Below are 13,378 nucleotides of genomic sequence, written 5' to 3' on the forward strand. Positions count from 1 at the left end.
GTCCAAAGCATAGCACCATGTCCACACACCTGCAGCTAGCAGCTCATTATTCCATTTCTTCATATACATAAATACCTGAGGTTTTATGATAACTTTTCCAAGTACATGCTGAATGTTTCTGAAGAAGTTAAACCTTTTTCAGTCACTCGTTGCCATTTGATTTTGATCCAGAGTGGTTGCATAACTTGCAGTGTGTTTGACAGGAATTGCACAATATTTTTTCAGGAAAGTGTAATAGGCTCAAGAGGCCAGCTCACTACAAACTGCAGAATTCCAGCCTTTAATGAAGCCTGAGTCATTTTAGTGATAAGGTAACAACTAAATGGACAAATAGGTTTTTGCATGAAAGGCCTGAGAAGAAGAGGCCTTTTTTTGTAAATTAGGAAGGCCTAGGAGAATCATGCCTGAGCATTATGTAATTAACGCAGGTGCACCAGAGTGTCATTGTTCTACATGTAAACAAATAAACTGCAGATTTGAGACTCAACCTGATGTTTGCACAAATATGCTGAACACATGTTTCGTTTAAGGGTATTTTCCTTAGGGGACTGTAATATAACATCATGTGAAAGACCTGGTTAGCTGGTGTCACGTTATTGAAACTGGCAAGACAAAGGACTGAGGCAGTACAGGAAATCTGATATAAGGTTAAAATCAGGGAAAAAAACACTTATTAGGGGCAGCTGTGGCTGCGTACTTGAATGTGTAAAAAGCGCTACCAGTATATAAATACGAGTCAATTTACCATTTACAATATTTACTCCTGGGGTGTGTTCTGCCACATCTGCTTGTCTATAGCTCCACTAAAGCAATTAGAATTAAAATTCAAAGCTGGCTGTCTGAAATATAAAGAAGGCAAACATTTTGAAAACTAACACTATATTAAAGCAATTAACAATAAAGGTGTATACAATTCACCACAAACACTATCCGTCTACACCTCTGCCTGTGTGGATTACTACAGAGACACACTGACAGGTAAGCTTTTCAAATCTTCGAACACAGAAGCATTTGAGCAGCCAGTCACTGTAAAATCCACAGGCTGTCATATTAACTAAATTACTCCACACTGTGGACACACCGACAAGTAGTACAAACTGCTCTAACTAGAAACCAAATGTATATTCTTCTGTATATGAACTCATTTGGTATTAAGTACATAAACAAAAAAAAAAACAAAAATCTGTTCTGTCAGTTTTCATGTTCTGTGTAAACTTAATAACAATATTTCCAATGTCCTGACACTATGCCAACTTATGTAATAGCCTTCCTGCAATATCTTTGTGAGGCTAATACCCCTGGTGTCTGTTTGTTTATATCTCTAAACAGGCCCGATGTGTCACTTGCTCTACTCGTGATGTTATGTATATTTTCAGACACTAAATCCACCTGCGTGTAGACACACATGTGTCTGTCTCTATTCTTATTGTGCTTCACTGTATTTATACATTTTATTTCAGGCATGTCATTAAATCACTGTGTTGGCAGAAGCAGAGGAAAAAACCCTCCTGAAGACAGATCACACTCACGGTCTGGGAACATCACGCTTGATAAGTGGGGACATGTTGTACCAAATGTGTGACACGTGCAACAGACACACATACACACACTCACACACACACACACACATGCGCACACACACACACACACACACACACACACACACACACACACACACACACACACAGTGGAGACACTTCAAGTGAGCTCCAAGGACAGATTGTGAAAAAGTGTGTAATCCCATCTAGTTCTAAACTGTGCATCTTGTAGCATGTGACTATCAGCGGACAAAAAGAGCTGACAAAAACCTCCCTGTTATGAAAAGTCACCCATACCTCCTACAGATAATACCTGACCTAATATACAGACTAAATCCTAATAAAGTATAGCAAAAAATTAATAAGGGAAAAAGAAATTGTATTGACGAAAAGCAAAATCTACTCTACCACTTTTTTCATGCTACCTAATTCTCTTGACCTGCCTGGTGCTTTAGCAGTAATAAGCTGAATCCTTCACAGAGGATTTCAGGGACAAACATCACTATTAAAAATGAAATATTCCATTAATCGGGATCACAGAGAGGCACTGCCTGTCCGTCAACACCTCACTCATCCACCTCAATCCAGTTATATAACATTCCACGACACAATAAACAGGTACTGCTTTCATGACTGAACACAGTCAGATACACCTGGGAAAGCTGAACCACCAGGCGGGTTCAGTTTCAACCACATTTCTGTTGCGTTGTGTAAGTACTGAAAAACACATGTGCACCATCTGCTGTTTTGTTGGTGTAATTCTGGTTTACGATGGGATGGCATGTAAATGATCAGGATATTTTGCTGATTATTAATTTTATTGATTTGTGTTGTCTTAACCCCCCTCAAGAGGTCAGAGGTCAGATACAGCTTTAGAAATGTTCCTTAAGGTGATTTTTATCTCAAAGGAATTTTATTGATCCTTTCCTGTGACTTGCTCTAACACTGTTGTTTTTGAGCTCTATTCTCTATGTGTATGAAACTATTTTAATGTTGATAGCATTTTTTATGTAATTTTTGTAATTTCATTTGTAAAGTGAAGAACTAAAGTTTAACTTACTATTTCAGGTTGGATGTTTATCTAATTGAAGGGGGATTTCTGTAACTGTCCTACACCCAAGAGAACAACATGTCCCAAATCGGTACACCAAATGTAGGTATTACAAAGTCAGACAGGAAGGGGATTACCTCCTCAGCTGTGCCGTCATCGTTGTGGCGTCAGACACCCAGGAACCGAAATGTGTTACGGCAAAATGGTGCATGATGGGAAAATCTCTGAGAACTACAAGAATAAAGAGAAAGATCAAAGTTGATTGGAAGATAAAACAAAATAAATGTGTTCAACAGGAGAGTAGCAAAGTGTATGGTGGTAGAGCATCCGTGCGAATGGCTGGACATGACGTATAAAAGTGATTTTCAGTCTAAAGAACACCCACCCAAGAGGTTCCTGTTGTTTTGTTTGGTGGGCTATTACATGATCAGGAGACAGGTTGAAAAATACGATATAACTGCTGTCCAACACAAATCATATTATAGCCCCTCACTGTTACTACATAATTATATTATTATAGAGTTTTTGCTTTTTTCTTTGTCAGTTTAATGATAGAAACAAGAGGCATTTTTGGTGAATCATAACTAGAGACAACCATTATCACCAGAGGGGTAATGTAAGAAAACGATAAACTTGGCAGTTCTACATAAATTACAGTAGATGGCAGCCTTTTGTTACAATCTGCTCCTAAAAAGGCTGATCCCATGTTGACTGGTAAGAGCTTCCCTGATGGGGGATGAAATTGAAACTGAGATGCTCATTTAGGATAAAAGCTAATTTAAAACTTGTCATCACCCTCAACAGGATGTGGCAGCATTTAAACTGTGACACTATAGAGACAACAAAAACCTTCCCATATATCACACCCACCCTGGAAGGTGAAAGAAACACAGATTTGGCGTGAGCTCCTGAAAAGGTAAAGATTTTTTAAGAGAGTGGGAGATATTTTCAGATTTTAAATCAGATATTTCCCTGAGGAAAAACAAACCAACAGACTGGAAAACAAAGATAAATGTGAAAAATTACAGCAGGGATATGACGATATATGGATGTGTATATGTGTGTGGGTTAGTTGGAGGAGTAAAGTAGGATGCCATGCTGGAGATGTAGCAGGTGGAAGACATGGTGGAAGCAGAGACATAGGAGGACATGGCAGTAGGACAGTGATTTAATTAGCACCCTGTACCCCCTCCAGCCCTTCACTCATAGCATCAATAATGCATGGCCCCTTGTTTCCACTGCCATAATTAATCCTCTCTTACTATAATTAAAAGCCAAAAATCCCACAAGATGGTTCAGCTTGGCCAGGCACGGGTTGGGTTGGCACGGGAACTGATGAAAAAAACTCCAAAGTCTAACACATACCCTGTGGACAGACAGACCGACAGACACGCAGACGTGTTGACAGAGAGATCAATAGTCAACCCAACTCCAACACAAGCAGAGTGAATGAGGCATGAAGGCAAGCTGCAGTACATGAAGAATGTGACATGCAGGCAAATTAAATGAATGGATTTGACAGACTGACAACAAGAACGGCTCCTTGAAAATGTGCTTTTGTGTGCCATGTTTGTGAATGAGTGAGAAAGTGAAGGAAGCGTGAGCCAAGCAAAAATTTACCAACCCCAGAAAGGAGAATGGACATACACACACACACACACACACACACACACACACACACACGCATACTTATACAGGCATCCTGCTCCCAGATGAGGTTTGTCTCCACTGCAGCCAAGCCAGACGAGAGGGAGAGGTGGAGCTTTCTGATGCTGCAATTAGGACCACACTGTCTGGGCGAGCAAACAAGAATGAATATTTCAGTCCGGAGATCTCCATGGGTACCTATGATGGGGGCCTGGCACACCTACAGGCACACACAACATACACATCCACACACACACACACACACACACACACACACAGACAGATCCACAGCCTTCCACTAGTGCCAGAATTATTCACCTCCCAATCACAGATGCCACAATTATCACATCAGTATCACTGCATAAACGATGCCAACTGTTATGCTCATTGAACTATTGTACAAGGTTTACAATATCAGTATAAATATGCATCAGTAGGAGCAGTCATAGTATGTAGCTGATACTTTCTCCTTTGTGGAAAAAAAGGTGCAATGAGCATCCACATTTGGCCACATGCCAGGAAACAATCCAGTTGGTAGAGCAGAGGTCATATCTCTGCAACCTAAATCTCTCCTCCTCTTCCAGAGAGTACTCACCTCACTCAGTCACGTCTTCTGGCTCTTCAGCATTTTTAAACGGCGCTTCACTTCTGATGCTCCAGTGTGCACATCCTCTTCACAGCACACTCCCAGTCACACACAAGACTTGTACAGTAGGAGCACTCCCTCTGGTGTGGGTTCATTGTCGATTCTCTGCACAGCCCTTCTCCTGCCCCGCCGTCCTCGGCCCCATCTCCACTTGATTTATCGTTCTAAAATACCACTGCACTAATTAGTCAAGTAATTAATTAATAGGCATTTGCATTTGTGCATATGCAATTAGGGGGCTAGAGAGAGGAGAGTGCAGATGGGGTCCGGGAGTCAGGTGGGGCTGGGAGGGTCTGTCTGTGTGTGTGTGTGTGTGTGAGAGAGAGTGTGTGTGTGTGTGTGTGTGTGTGTGAGAGAGAGAGTGCGTGTGTGTGTGTGTGTGCGTGCGTGCGTGCGTGCGTGCGTGCGTGTGTGTGTGTGTGTGTGTGTGCTGTATTTTATGTTTGTGCCAGCAAAAGTTTGCATTGCTTCCACAAAGACATGTGAAGTGCAGGTCATCACCTCACATGTCTGACAGTGAAAAGAGGAGGAAAGGACAAGGGAAATGACAAAGGTACGAAGGCGTGGCTCGATGACTGAAAGGCCACTGGGCGTCATTTAACCATAGAGGGAAAGGAGTGATAGATATTTTGATATCTTAAACAGAAATTACTTCAGTTTTGCATTTTGAATACATGCATTTAGCCACTGAAAAAGCACAGCAGGTGGCCCTTACTTAAGACTAATCCACATACAAACAGGATGCAAAGTCATTCTGAAATATCATAATTCCAAACAAGCTCTCCTCCAGCATTTCAATATCAGATCAAAGCCTCCCTGATTGGAGTCGCCTTGAGCCTGGTGCTGGCTAAAGCCATGCTGTTGACATTTAACATTTATTTTGGCAAGGTGACCTGAAGGTTGTTTGGGACTTGTTGAGAAGCATCAGCCCCCCATGGACACAACGTTCACATCTCCCTGCTCATCAGTGCAGCTGAGGTAGGTTAGAGCACCAATTTGGCTGGCAGTGATGCTCGATACCCCACTACTCACCCTCCACAGACACACAGACTCTGACACAATCACCCCACCATGGTTTGGGGTAGTGCCAGCTAGCAATCCCTTCATCCCATAAGGGATGAGGCACATTAGTGAATGTGCAGCATCACGGCTCCCTAGCCACAGCTGCCACACTACTAGTGACCCCAGGGGTGACCCTGCAAACCCCCAAACACTCCCTGAGTTGTGGCTGTGGAAGGGATGGTGATGCAGGCCCAAGGACATGATGAGCTTCTATCAGCTATTTCTCAGCCTCCAGGTCCCTGTTCCCTCAGCCTGATGGGTCTCTTTGTGCCAAGTTGGACCTGGTGGTCATCGAGCTAATTTCCCCCACATTAACTCCACTAATGTCTGCTAAATAGAGAGATATCTGAGCTGGGATGGACACAATGCAGTGAAGCAGGTATACGGGGGGGGGGCAGGATGTTGGTATTCTTGCATTTATGCCACTGATGTGCCAACATGCCTCCCCCTAAATCTTGGGCACCTCTGCCAGCTCCTACCAGCACCAATTCCCTCTCATCCACAGCTTACCACCCCCCCTTTCCTCCTCATTTTTCATACATCCCTAGTGGGCTTACACACCTGGGTCTCAGTCTCTCTCAACCCTTCCTCTCACTGTGTCTCTATGTCTCTTTCCCTCTCTCTCTGATGCTCACCCCTGCAGGCGCCCCCTCACTCACTTGAAACAGCAGCTCTGACAAACCTCACACATTTGGACACAGCTACCAGTAAACATTTGATATTCACACTTAACCACCAGTCCACACACACACACACACACACGATCATGCACACAGCAGAAGTCTATATAATATTATACCTTTTAATCTGACTCATTTGCAACTTTGGCAAGTGGGTCATTTGCGCCCAGTGCTATGCCCACAAGAGTCAGAACAAATCACAATTGGTTTTGGTTGTCGTTCCTCTGAATACATCGAAGCATAATTTGATCCAATTAAGTAAATAAATAAACAATATGCCTTCTGTTCCATGGCCTTAATGCACTTATAATGCATGCCCATCCCCCTACGCTCACCCTGCTTCTGAACCAGAGATGCGATGGAGGATAAACCCTGAAACTAAACCCAGCTCTCCCACCTTTAATTTGCTGAAGAGTTAATTGGTGTCATTTTATAGCAGGCTTTGTATAGAATTACTGTATTATTGTGTATGAGAATTAAATCTTTCAAAGAGGATAATTGATTGACCGCTTGTGTAAATGTGTTTTATAGCACCACTTGTTTGACTGGAGGTCATAGTTGATCTATTGTATTGTCACTTAATGGACATAAAAATACAGCATTTTATAGCTTAGGCATGTGGAGGACCCCCAAAAACCAATTACTGTAAGACTCACACAGGAGTTAGAATGCTTAAAATACACAATGATCGGAGTATACTTGATTGTATATTTACCTCCTTTAAATATCACCCTGATCTTCCTCATGGTGACAGCTGAGGTATCTGTGCATCTCCCCTCTGAACTGCATTAAACATTGACTAGTGAGTCGGGCAGGTGAATGGGAAAATTCAAAGGTATGAAGAAAAAAACAAAAATAAAATAGCCTGCATTCCTTGAAGCAGCAGCACAGGTCAACAATGATGAGTTTTGTTGTTCCACCATTTTATTTTCTCCCTCTCTCTTCTGTTTTTCCTCGTTTTTTTCTGGCTGTGTGAGCGCTGTGTGACAGATGGCGGAGCCCTCCTCCTCCTCCCACACCACCTCCTCCACCTTCTCCTCCTCCTCCTCCTCTCTCTCTCTCTCTCCCTCTCTCTCTCTGTCTCTCTCTCTCTGTCTCTCTTCCCCCGGGAGGGCAAATCTCTCCGAATGCGGGCGCATGTCAATCACCGGGCTCTCGTGTGATGGCTCTTGCCGGTGACGTGCCAGCCATATGGGCGCTGGCATCACAGCCTTAGCTGGTATGTAACCCCGTCCCGGTATAGCTCACGGTTTGCCACACGCGCACTCACTCACTCACTCACTCACTCGCACACGCACGCACATCCATACATAAATACATACACCCTCACGCATACATGTTCACTTACCCACTCACACATTTTACACCCAGACACGCCGACACGCACGTTCGTTCTCAAGCTCCCGGTCACCGGAGCGCGCGCGCGCGCGCTGGGAGAAGAAGGCACCGCTAAACAACCGTCACCGCGCGCTTATCTTCCAAGAAAGCCGCGCGCTGCCTGCACCTATACGCTGACAGGAAGCGTTGCTTCGCTCGCGCGTGCGGTCCCCGAGGATGGTCTGAAACTCAAGTGCGTCTATTCATTTTTTTTTTTTTTTAATTAATTTTTTTTTTTTTTTTGTGCCTCTCATCCCCGGTGGAGAGCTCGAGTCGAGGTAAGTTGGAACATCAACAACAATAGATTTAAAAACAGGGAACTATAATTTGGTTGCTCGTCAAAATGGAGGAGAAAATGAATCTGGACTAATAAACAGATGAACAGGTGTATATTAATGCAAGGTGCTGATCTGCGCTTTATACGGGCCTGCTGCCTGTTGTGTTAAATTAAAAGCACCTTTATCGCGTAGGGTAAAGGCTAATCTACTGGCATGACTCCACATGGAAATACACTGTAGTTGCCTTCTATAGCTGTGACTTTGTTGTATGTTCCTATCTATATGGAGGCTTGTTACGTTGTCCCTTAGTTGAAAAACATTATAATAAAAAATGATATAATTGCATATACACGATATTTCCATGTTTGTCAGTTTACTGGATTTCCCTATGGACGCGCTTGCACAAATAGCTCATCACTCTCTCACTCTCTCTCTCTCTTTCTCTCCTCCTCCTCCTCCTCTCTCCCTCTCTCCCTCTCTCTCCTTCTCTCTCTCTCTCTCTCTCTCTCTCTCTCTGTGCCCTTCAACTTTTGACATCGAAATCTACCTGGATTATAAAAGCTAAGATCAAATACTAGGATCGAGTCAAAAGGCTAGCGTCCCTCGGTCCCGATCCCACTCCTCCAGGATCCTTTACAGGGAGCAGTCCTAAGGATTGGAGCCCCTTACAGCAGCGTGCAGGCTGTAAATAGATCAAATCGGACACTAATTTGATTTAGAGATTCCTTGCGTCTGGACCATGTACCAGAGAAACAAAAGACAATGAATGTGCAAGATAAGAATTTCTGTGGAAGATTTTTCTGTCAGCTCCGCTCCCTCGACGAAGGACGTCCTCGGGCTTAATGGGAGATTTATTGATGATTTTGTCGATGATTTGCATGTTCAGTCTCGGAGCAAATGAAAGGGTGGGACAATGCCATTGACTGTGACAGGCAGTGTGCAGCGTGATTTATCTCTGTTTGTCCAGTTTTATCTCCGACAATCCATCTCGACATAACATTGTTGCTGCTACAGTGGAGTGGATAAATTCGGGGCTTTGCGAGCTCGGATGTTTGTGTCTCACCAGCTGAGTTTTTATATTTAACGAGGGCTAAAAGGATACAAGCGATTTCCATCTGTAAGGGTTATTGCTGACTAAAAACGTGCTTTGAAATCACGCACTCGTGCATACTGAATTATGTGTGAAATCTATTTCGTGTAAGCTGCATGGTCTGTTAATTAAACGTTGTTGTGTGTTTTTTTTTTTCTTCTTCTTCTAATTGAGCAAACCTCCTGAGCCTGAGATTTAAAAACTAGATTTTGCCCCTGGCACACCCCCCGAGATAATTAACCAGACATCACAGAATACCTTACTATGAGCTGAGAGTCTATGTGCCGCTGCAGTGAGAGAAAGGAAACATGTTAGGGAGGAAGCCAATGGGAGCTTATTGAAGCTGTCAGAGATCACTCCGTCTCCCTGTAGCCTTTCTTCTCTGGGATGGGACTGAATTTACTAATCGAGTGGTAGGCTGATCAATTTATTTTCGTTTTTCAGATGTATTAATTAGCACATCTGCTAAATACTTCATTCTAAAAGGTCATTTTTGGATGTTAAGTTAAATGTGGATGGCTATATCTGAGGTAGTTTTAGGAAAAGACAAGTATAGAATTTTTTCCCTAAAAAAATTATTATTATTATTGTTATTATTATTATTATTATTATTTGTAGTAGTAGTAGTATTATTATATAATAGTCTCGTCTTTCTGTGGAAATGAAAATTATAGTGTACCTTTCGTCTTGATTGTTCCGTTTATAGGCCATTATATTAAAAATGTTTTTACAGCGTAAGTTAAGATACGTCAGTAAGCTTTAATTTAATAATCAGCGTGATTTTAAACGCAGCTCCAGCCTATCAATTAAATAAAATCCCCTTTGCCTCCTCTGAAGAGAGGTGCATGGTGTGGATGAATAGTGCTGGAATGCAGCCAGAAGTGTATATGGGCGTCAGGAGGAGTGAAAGTGGGGGCCCCCATGGGACCTGTAATGTGGCCCCTGCCGCTGTGGACCCGCAGCGAAAGGACGCGACAGGGCACACGAATGACAGCAGGGAATTAAATGGGGATCCGTCTGGCTGGAACCCAGTGCGAAGCTTAAAGACCTGATCTCTTTCTCTTTTTTATTTCCCCCCCAAATTTAAACTTTTTGTCTTTTTGGCCAAAATTATAACTGTAGTATATTTTATGACCATGTTAACAATGGAATATGTTGAAATTACACATTAGAATTAGTAGTTTTTCAGTGAAGCTTATATCATTCTGCTATAGGTGTGTTTGTTGACGTGCGTAATAGTGAGTTTAACCATCAGTGTTTTTCTGCATTTGTGTCATTGTGATAGACATTTCTTATTATTATTTTCTTGCAGTGTCAGACAGATTCTGTTTGCATGTGAGGCCTAATTTTTAAAATTATTTCTCTTTCCCCTTTAGAGCCACAATGTTGACGAGGCTTTTTAGTGACCCCTCGCTGCTTCCCGACGTGCAGAAATACTCTGGTTGGGCGGACGACAGCGAAGACGAGGACCAAAATGTCAAAGATGAGGAAGCGGACACCCAGGACGAAATGGAGGCATCTGAGCTGAGAGGTGGCAGCCGGACGCACTCGGAACACGCCGGTGAAGACGAGGAGGAAGATGAGGTGGAGGAGGAGGATGACGGAGAAGACATAGAGGGGGACAGGCCCAAGAAAAGGGGCCCAAAGAAGCGCAAAATGACCCAGGCCCGGATCGAACGCTCCAAACTACGGCGGATAAAGGCCAATGCAAGAGAGCGGACCCGCATGCACGACCTGAACTCTGCGCTCGACAATCTGCGTAAAGTGGTGCCCTGCTACTCCAAAACGCAAAAACTGTCCAAAATCGAGACGCTGAGGTTGGCTAAAAACTATATCTGGGCGCTGTCGGAAATACTGCGCTCTGGGAAAAGGCCCGACCTTGTGTCCTACGTGCAGACGCTGTGCAAGGGACTCTCCCAGCCCACGACCAACCTGGTAGCTGGATGCCTGCAGCTGAACTCCCGTAACTTCCTAACCGAGCAGCAGTGTCAGGATGGGGGCAGATACGGCTCCGGCTCCTTCTCCATGCATTCATATCCCTATCAGTGTGCACGTCTGTCCAGTCCTCACTGTCAGCCGGGCTCGAACTCGCATCCGCTGAGGACGCACGGCTACTGCTCAGCTTACGACTCTCTGTATGGTGGGAGCGGATCCCCAGAGTACAACAGCCCCGAATATGAGGGGCCCCTCAGCCCGCCCCTGTGCATCAATGGCAACTTTTCCCTGAAGCACCAAGGCTCCGCATCCCCGGAGAACGAGAAGGGGTACCACTACTCTATGCATTACTCCGCCCTGCCTGGCTCCAGACCTACTGGTGCCCACAACTTGGTGTTTGGCTCTTCGGGGGCCCGGAGTGGGATTCACTCTGAAAACGTCCTGCCTTACCACGACATGCACTTACACCACGAACGGGCCCCCGTGTATGATGAACTGAACGCGTTTTTTCCCAATTAAAACGAGAAGCCTATTGTGAGCCCTGCTGCAATCAGCAATCTATCCACGGCACACTTTTTGACAAGCTTACCCGCCAGGATTTAAGCATTTTGGAAAGTTGTTTCACTCGTTGTTGGTGTTTTTTTTTTCTTTAATTTATTCAGTATTAACCTTTTCGTTCGCTATAGTCAGGGATGTAGTGGAGGGCAATGCACCTAAACCACAACCTAAGTTTGCGCAATAGAATTTATCAGCTTTTATAGGCTGATATAAAACTCTAAGAGAAAATTTAACAAACAAATCATATCAAGCCCTAATGATAAGGGAATTTTAAATCGTTAAAGTTTATGTGGTCTGTGTTTGTATTGGTGGTTGTTTGCATTTTGATGACTGGAAGTGTACCCACTTACTTATGTACCACTACATCACTGGCTACAGCCACACCCTGACATTGGGGTTTGCTTTCTACTCATATGAAATTAGAAACCAATCAATGAACAAGCTAATGCAAATCACACTTACTCGCCTCTACGCGCGAGATTTGGGAGCTTGTGGTTTGATGGCGTCTAAAGAAATGCAGAGGGAAATGCTGAACTACGTGAAATGTGCTGAGTTGTATGAGAAGAATCAGTTCTCCAGCAAATCAATCGTTTCGCATCTATGCAAAACCCAACGAGATAACAGAGCAAAGCAGGAAGGCCCAGGAAGACATTGTATGCTTCAGCAGCGCTGTCGCTGCACGCACGGGTGCGCGCAGACACACAGACAAAACACACGCACGCACATACACGCGCGCGCACACACACACAACACATACACACACACACTGAATTTATTTGGATTTAACACCCGACGAATCTAACAGTGGATGGGTTGGACAAAATGTTTTAACTTCTAAAAAAATAATCGATATAGAATCAAACATTTTTCTTATTTTAGTTTTTTATTCTATTTATTCAAATTACTCTTATTCTTCTAATTGAACCATTGCACTCTATTTTAAATTCAAAATAAATTTTGGTTCAGTATTTTGCTTTTGATTTGGAATCTGCTGAGTAAGATATTATTATTATTGTTATTATCATTATTATTATTGCACTATTTATTGTGTTGTTTTTTGTAATTAATGTTAATAGTCTATAAAAATGAAAGGACCCCATGTGTTGCTGAGCATTTTTTCATAAAATTCAAGTCTTTCAACTTTGTATTCAACCAACTGTGTGGTAAAATAAAATGACAATAAACGAGACTGTGCAGCCTGATTTTTTTTTTCTAGTTTTACAGTACAACAGCACTGCCATCCAATTAAACATGCAGTATTACTTTTCAACATGTGTATCCCTTCACATACAATCAAAGCCTGCTTATTCATTTTGACATTGAATTTAAATGGTCCGGTCTTTTATTTTCATAGGAAATTTGGATGATAAAAAAGATGCAGTTTGAAGCTTTTAAAGAACATGAGGCTGCACCAGTGGCTGTGTTAGTGACCAGGCCTGGTGCCACAACCTGCAGGAGAGCCTCAGGGCCTTTATCATATAAACTGGGACAGGAGGGACGGGGCAGTGCTGTCATT

General features: G+C 43.2%; 1 protein-coding gene across 1 annotated transcript; it reads left to right on the forward strand.

Annotated features, from left to right (window-relative positions):
* Positions 1-9,176: 9,176 nt before the first annotated feature.
* Positions 9,177-12,028, forward strand: LOC113141220 (neurogenic differentiation factor 2-like). Its single transcript, XM_026325494.1, has 2 exons — positions 9,177-9,184; positions 10,746-12,028. Exons 1-2 carry the CDS (start codon positions 9,177-9,179, stop codon positions 11,821-11,823), a joined length of 1,086 nt encoding a protein of 361 aa, XP_026181279.1. The 3' UTR covers positions 11,824-12,028.
* Positions 12,029-13,378: the final 1,350 nt, after the last annotated feature.

Source organism: Mastacembelus armatus, chromosome 8 (genome assembly GCF_900324485.2).
Source record: "Mastacembelus armatus chromosome 8, fMasArm1.2, whole genome shotgun sequence".
NCBI lineage: Eukaryota > Metazoa > Chordata > Actinopteri > Synbranchiformes > Mastacembelidae > Mastacembelus > Mastacembelus armatus.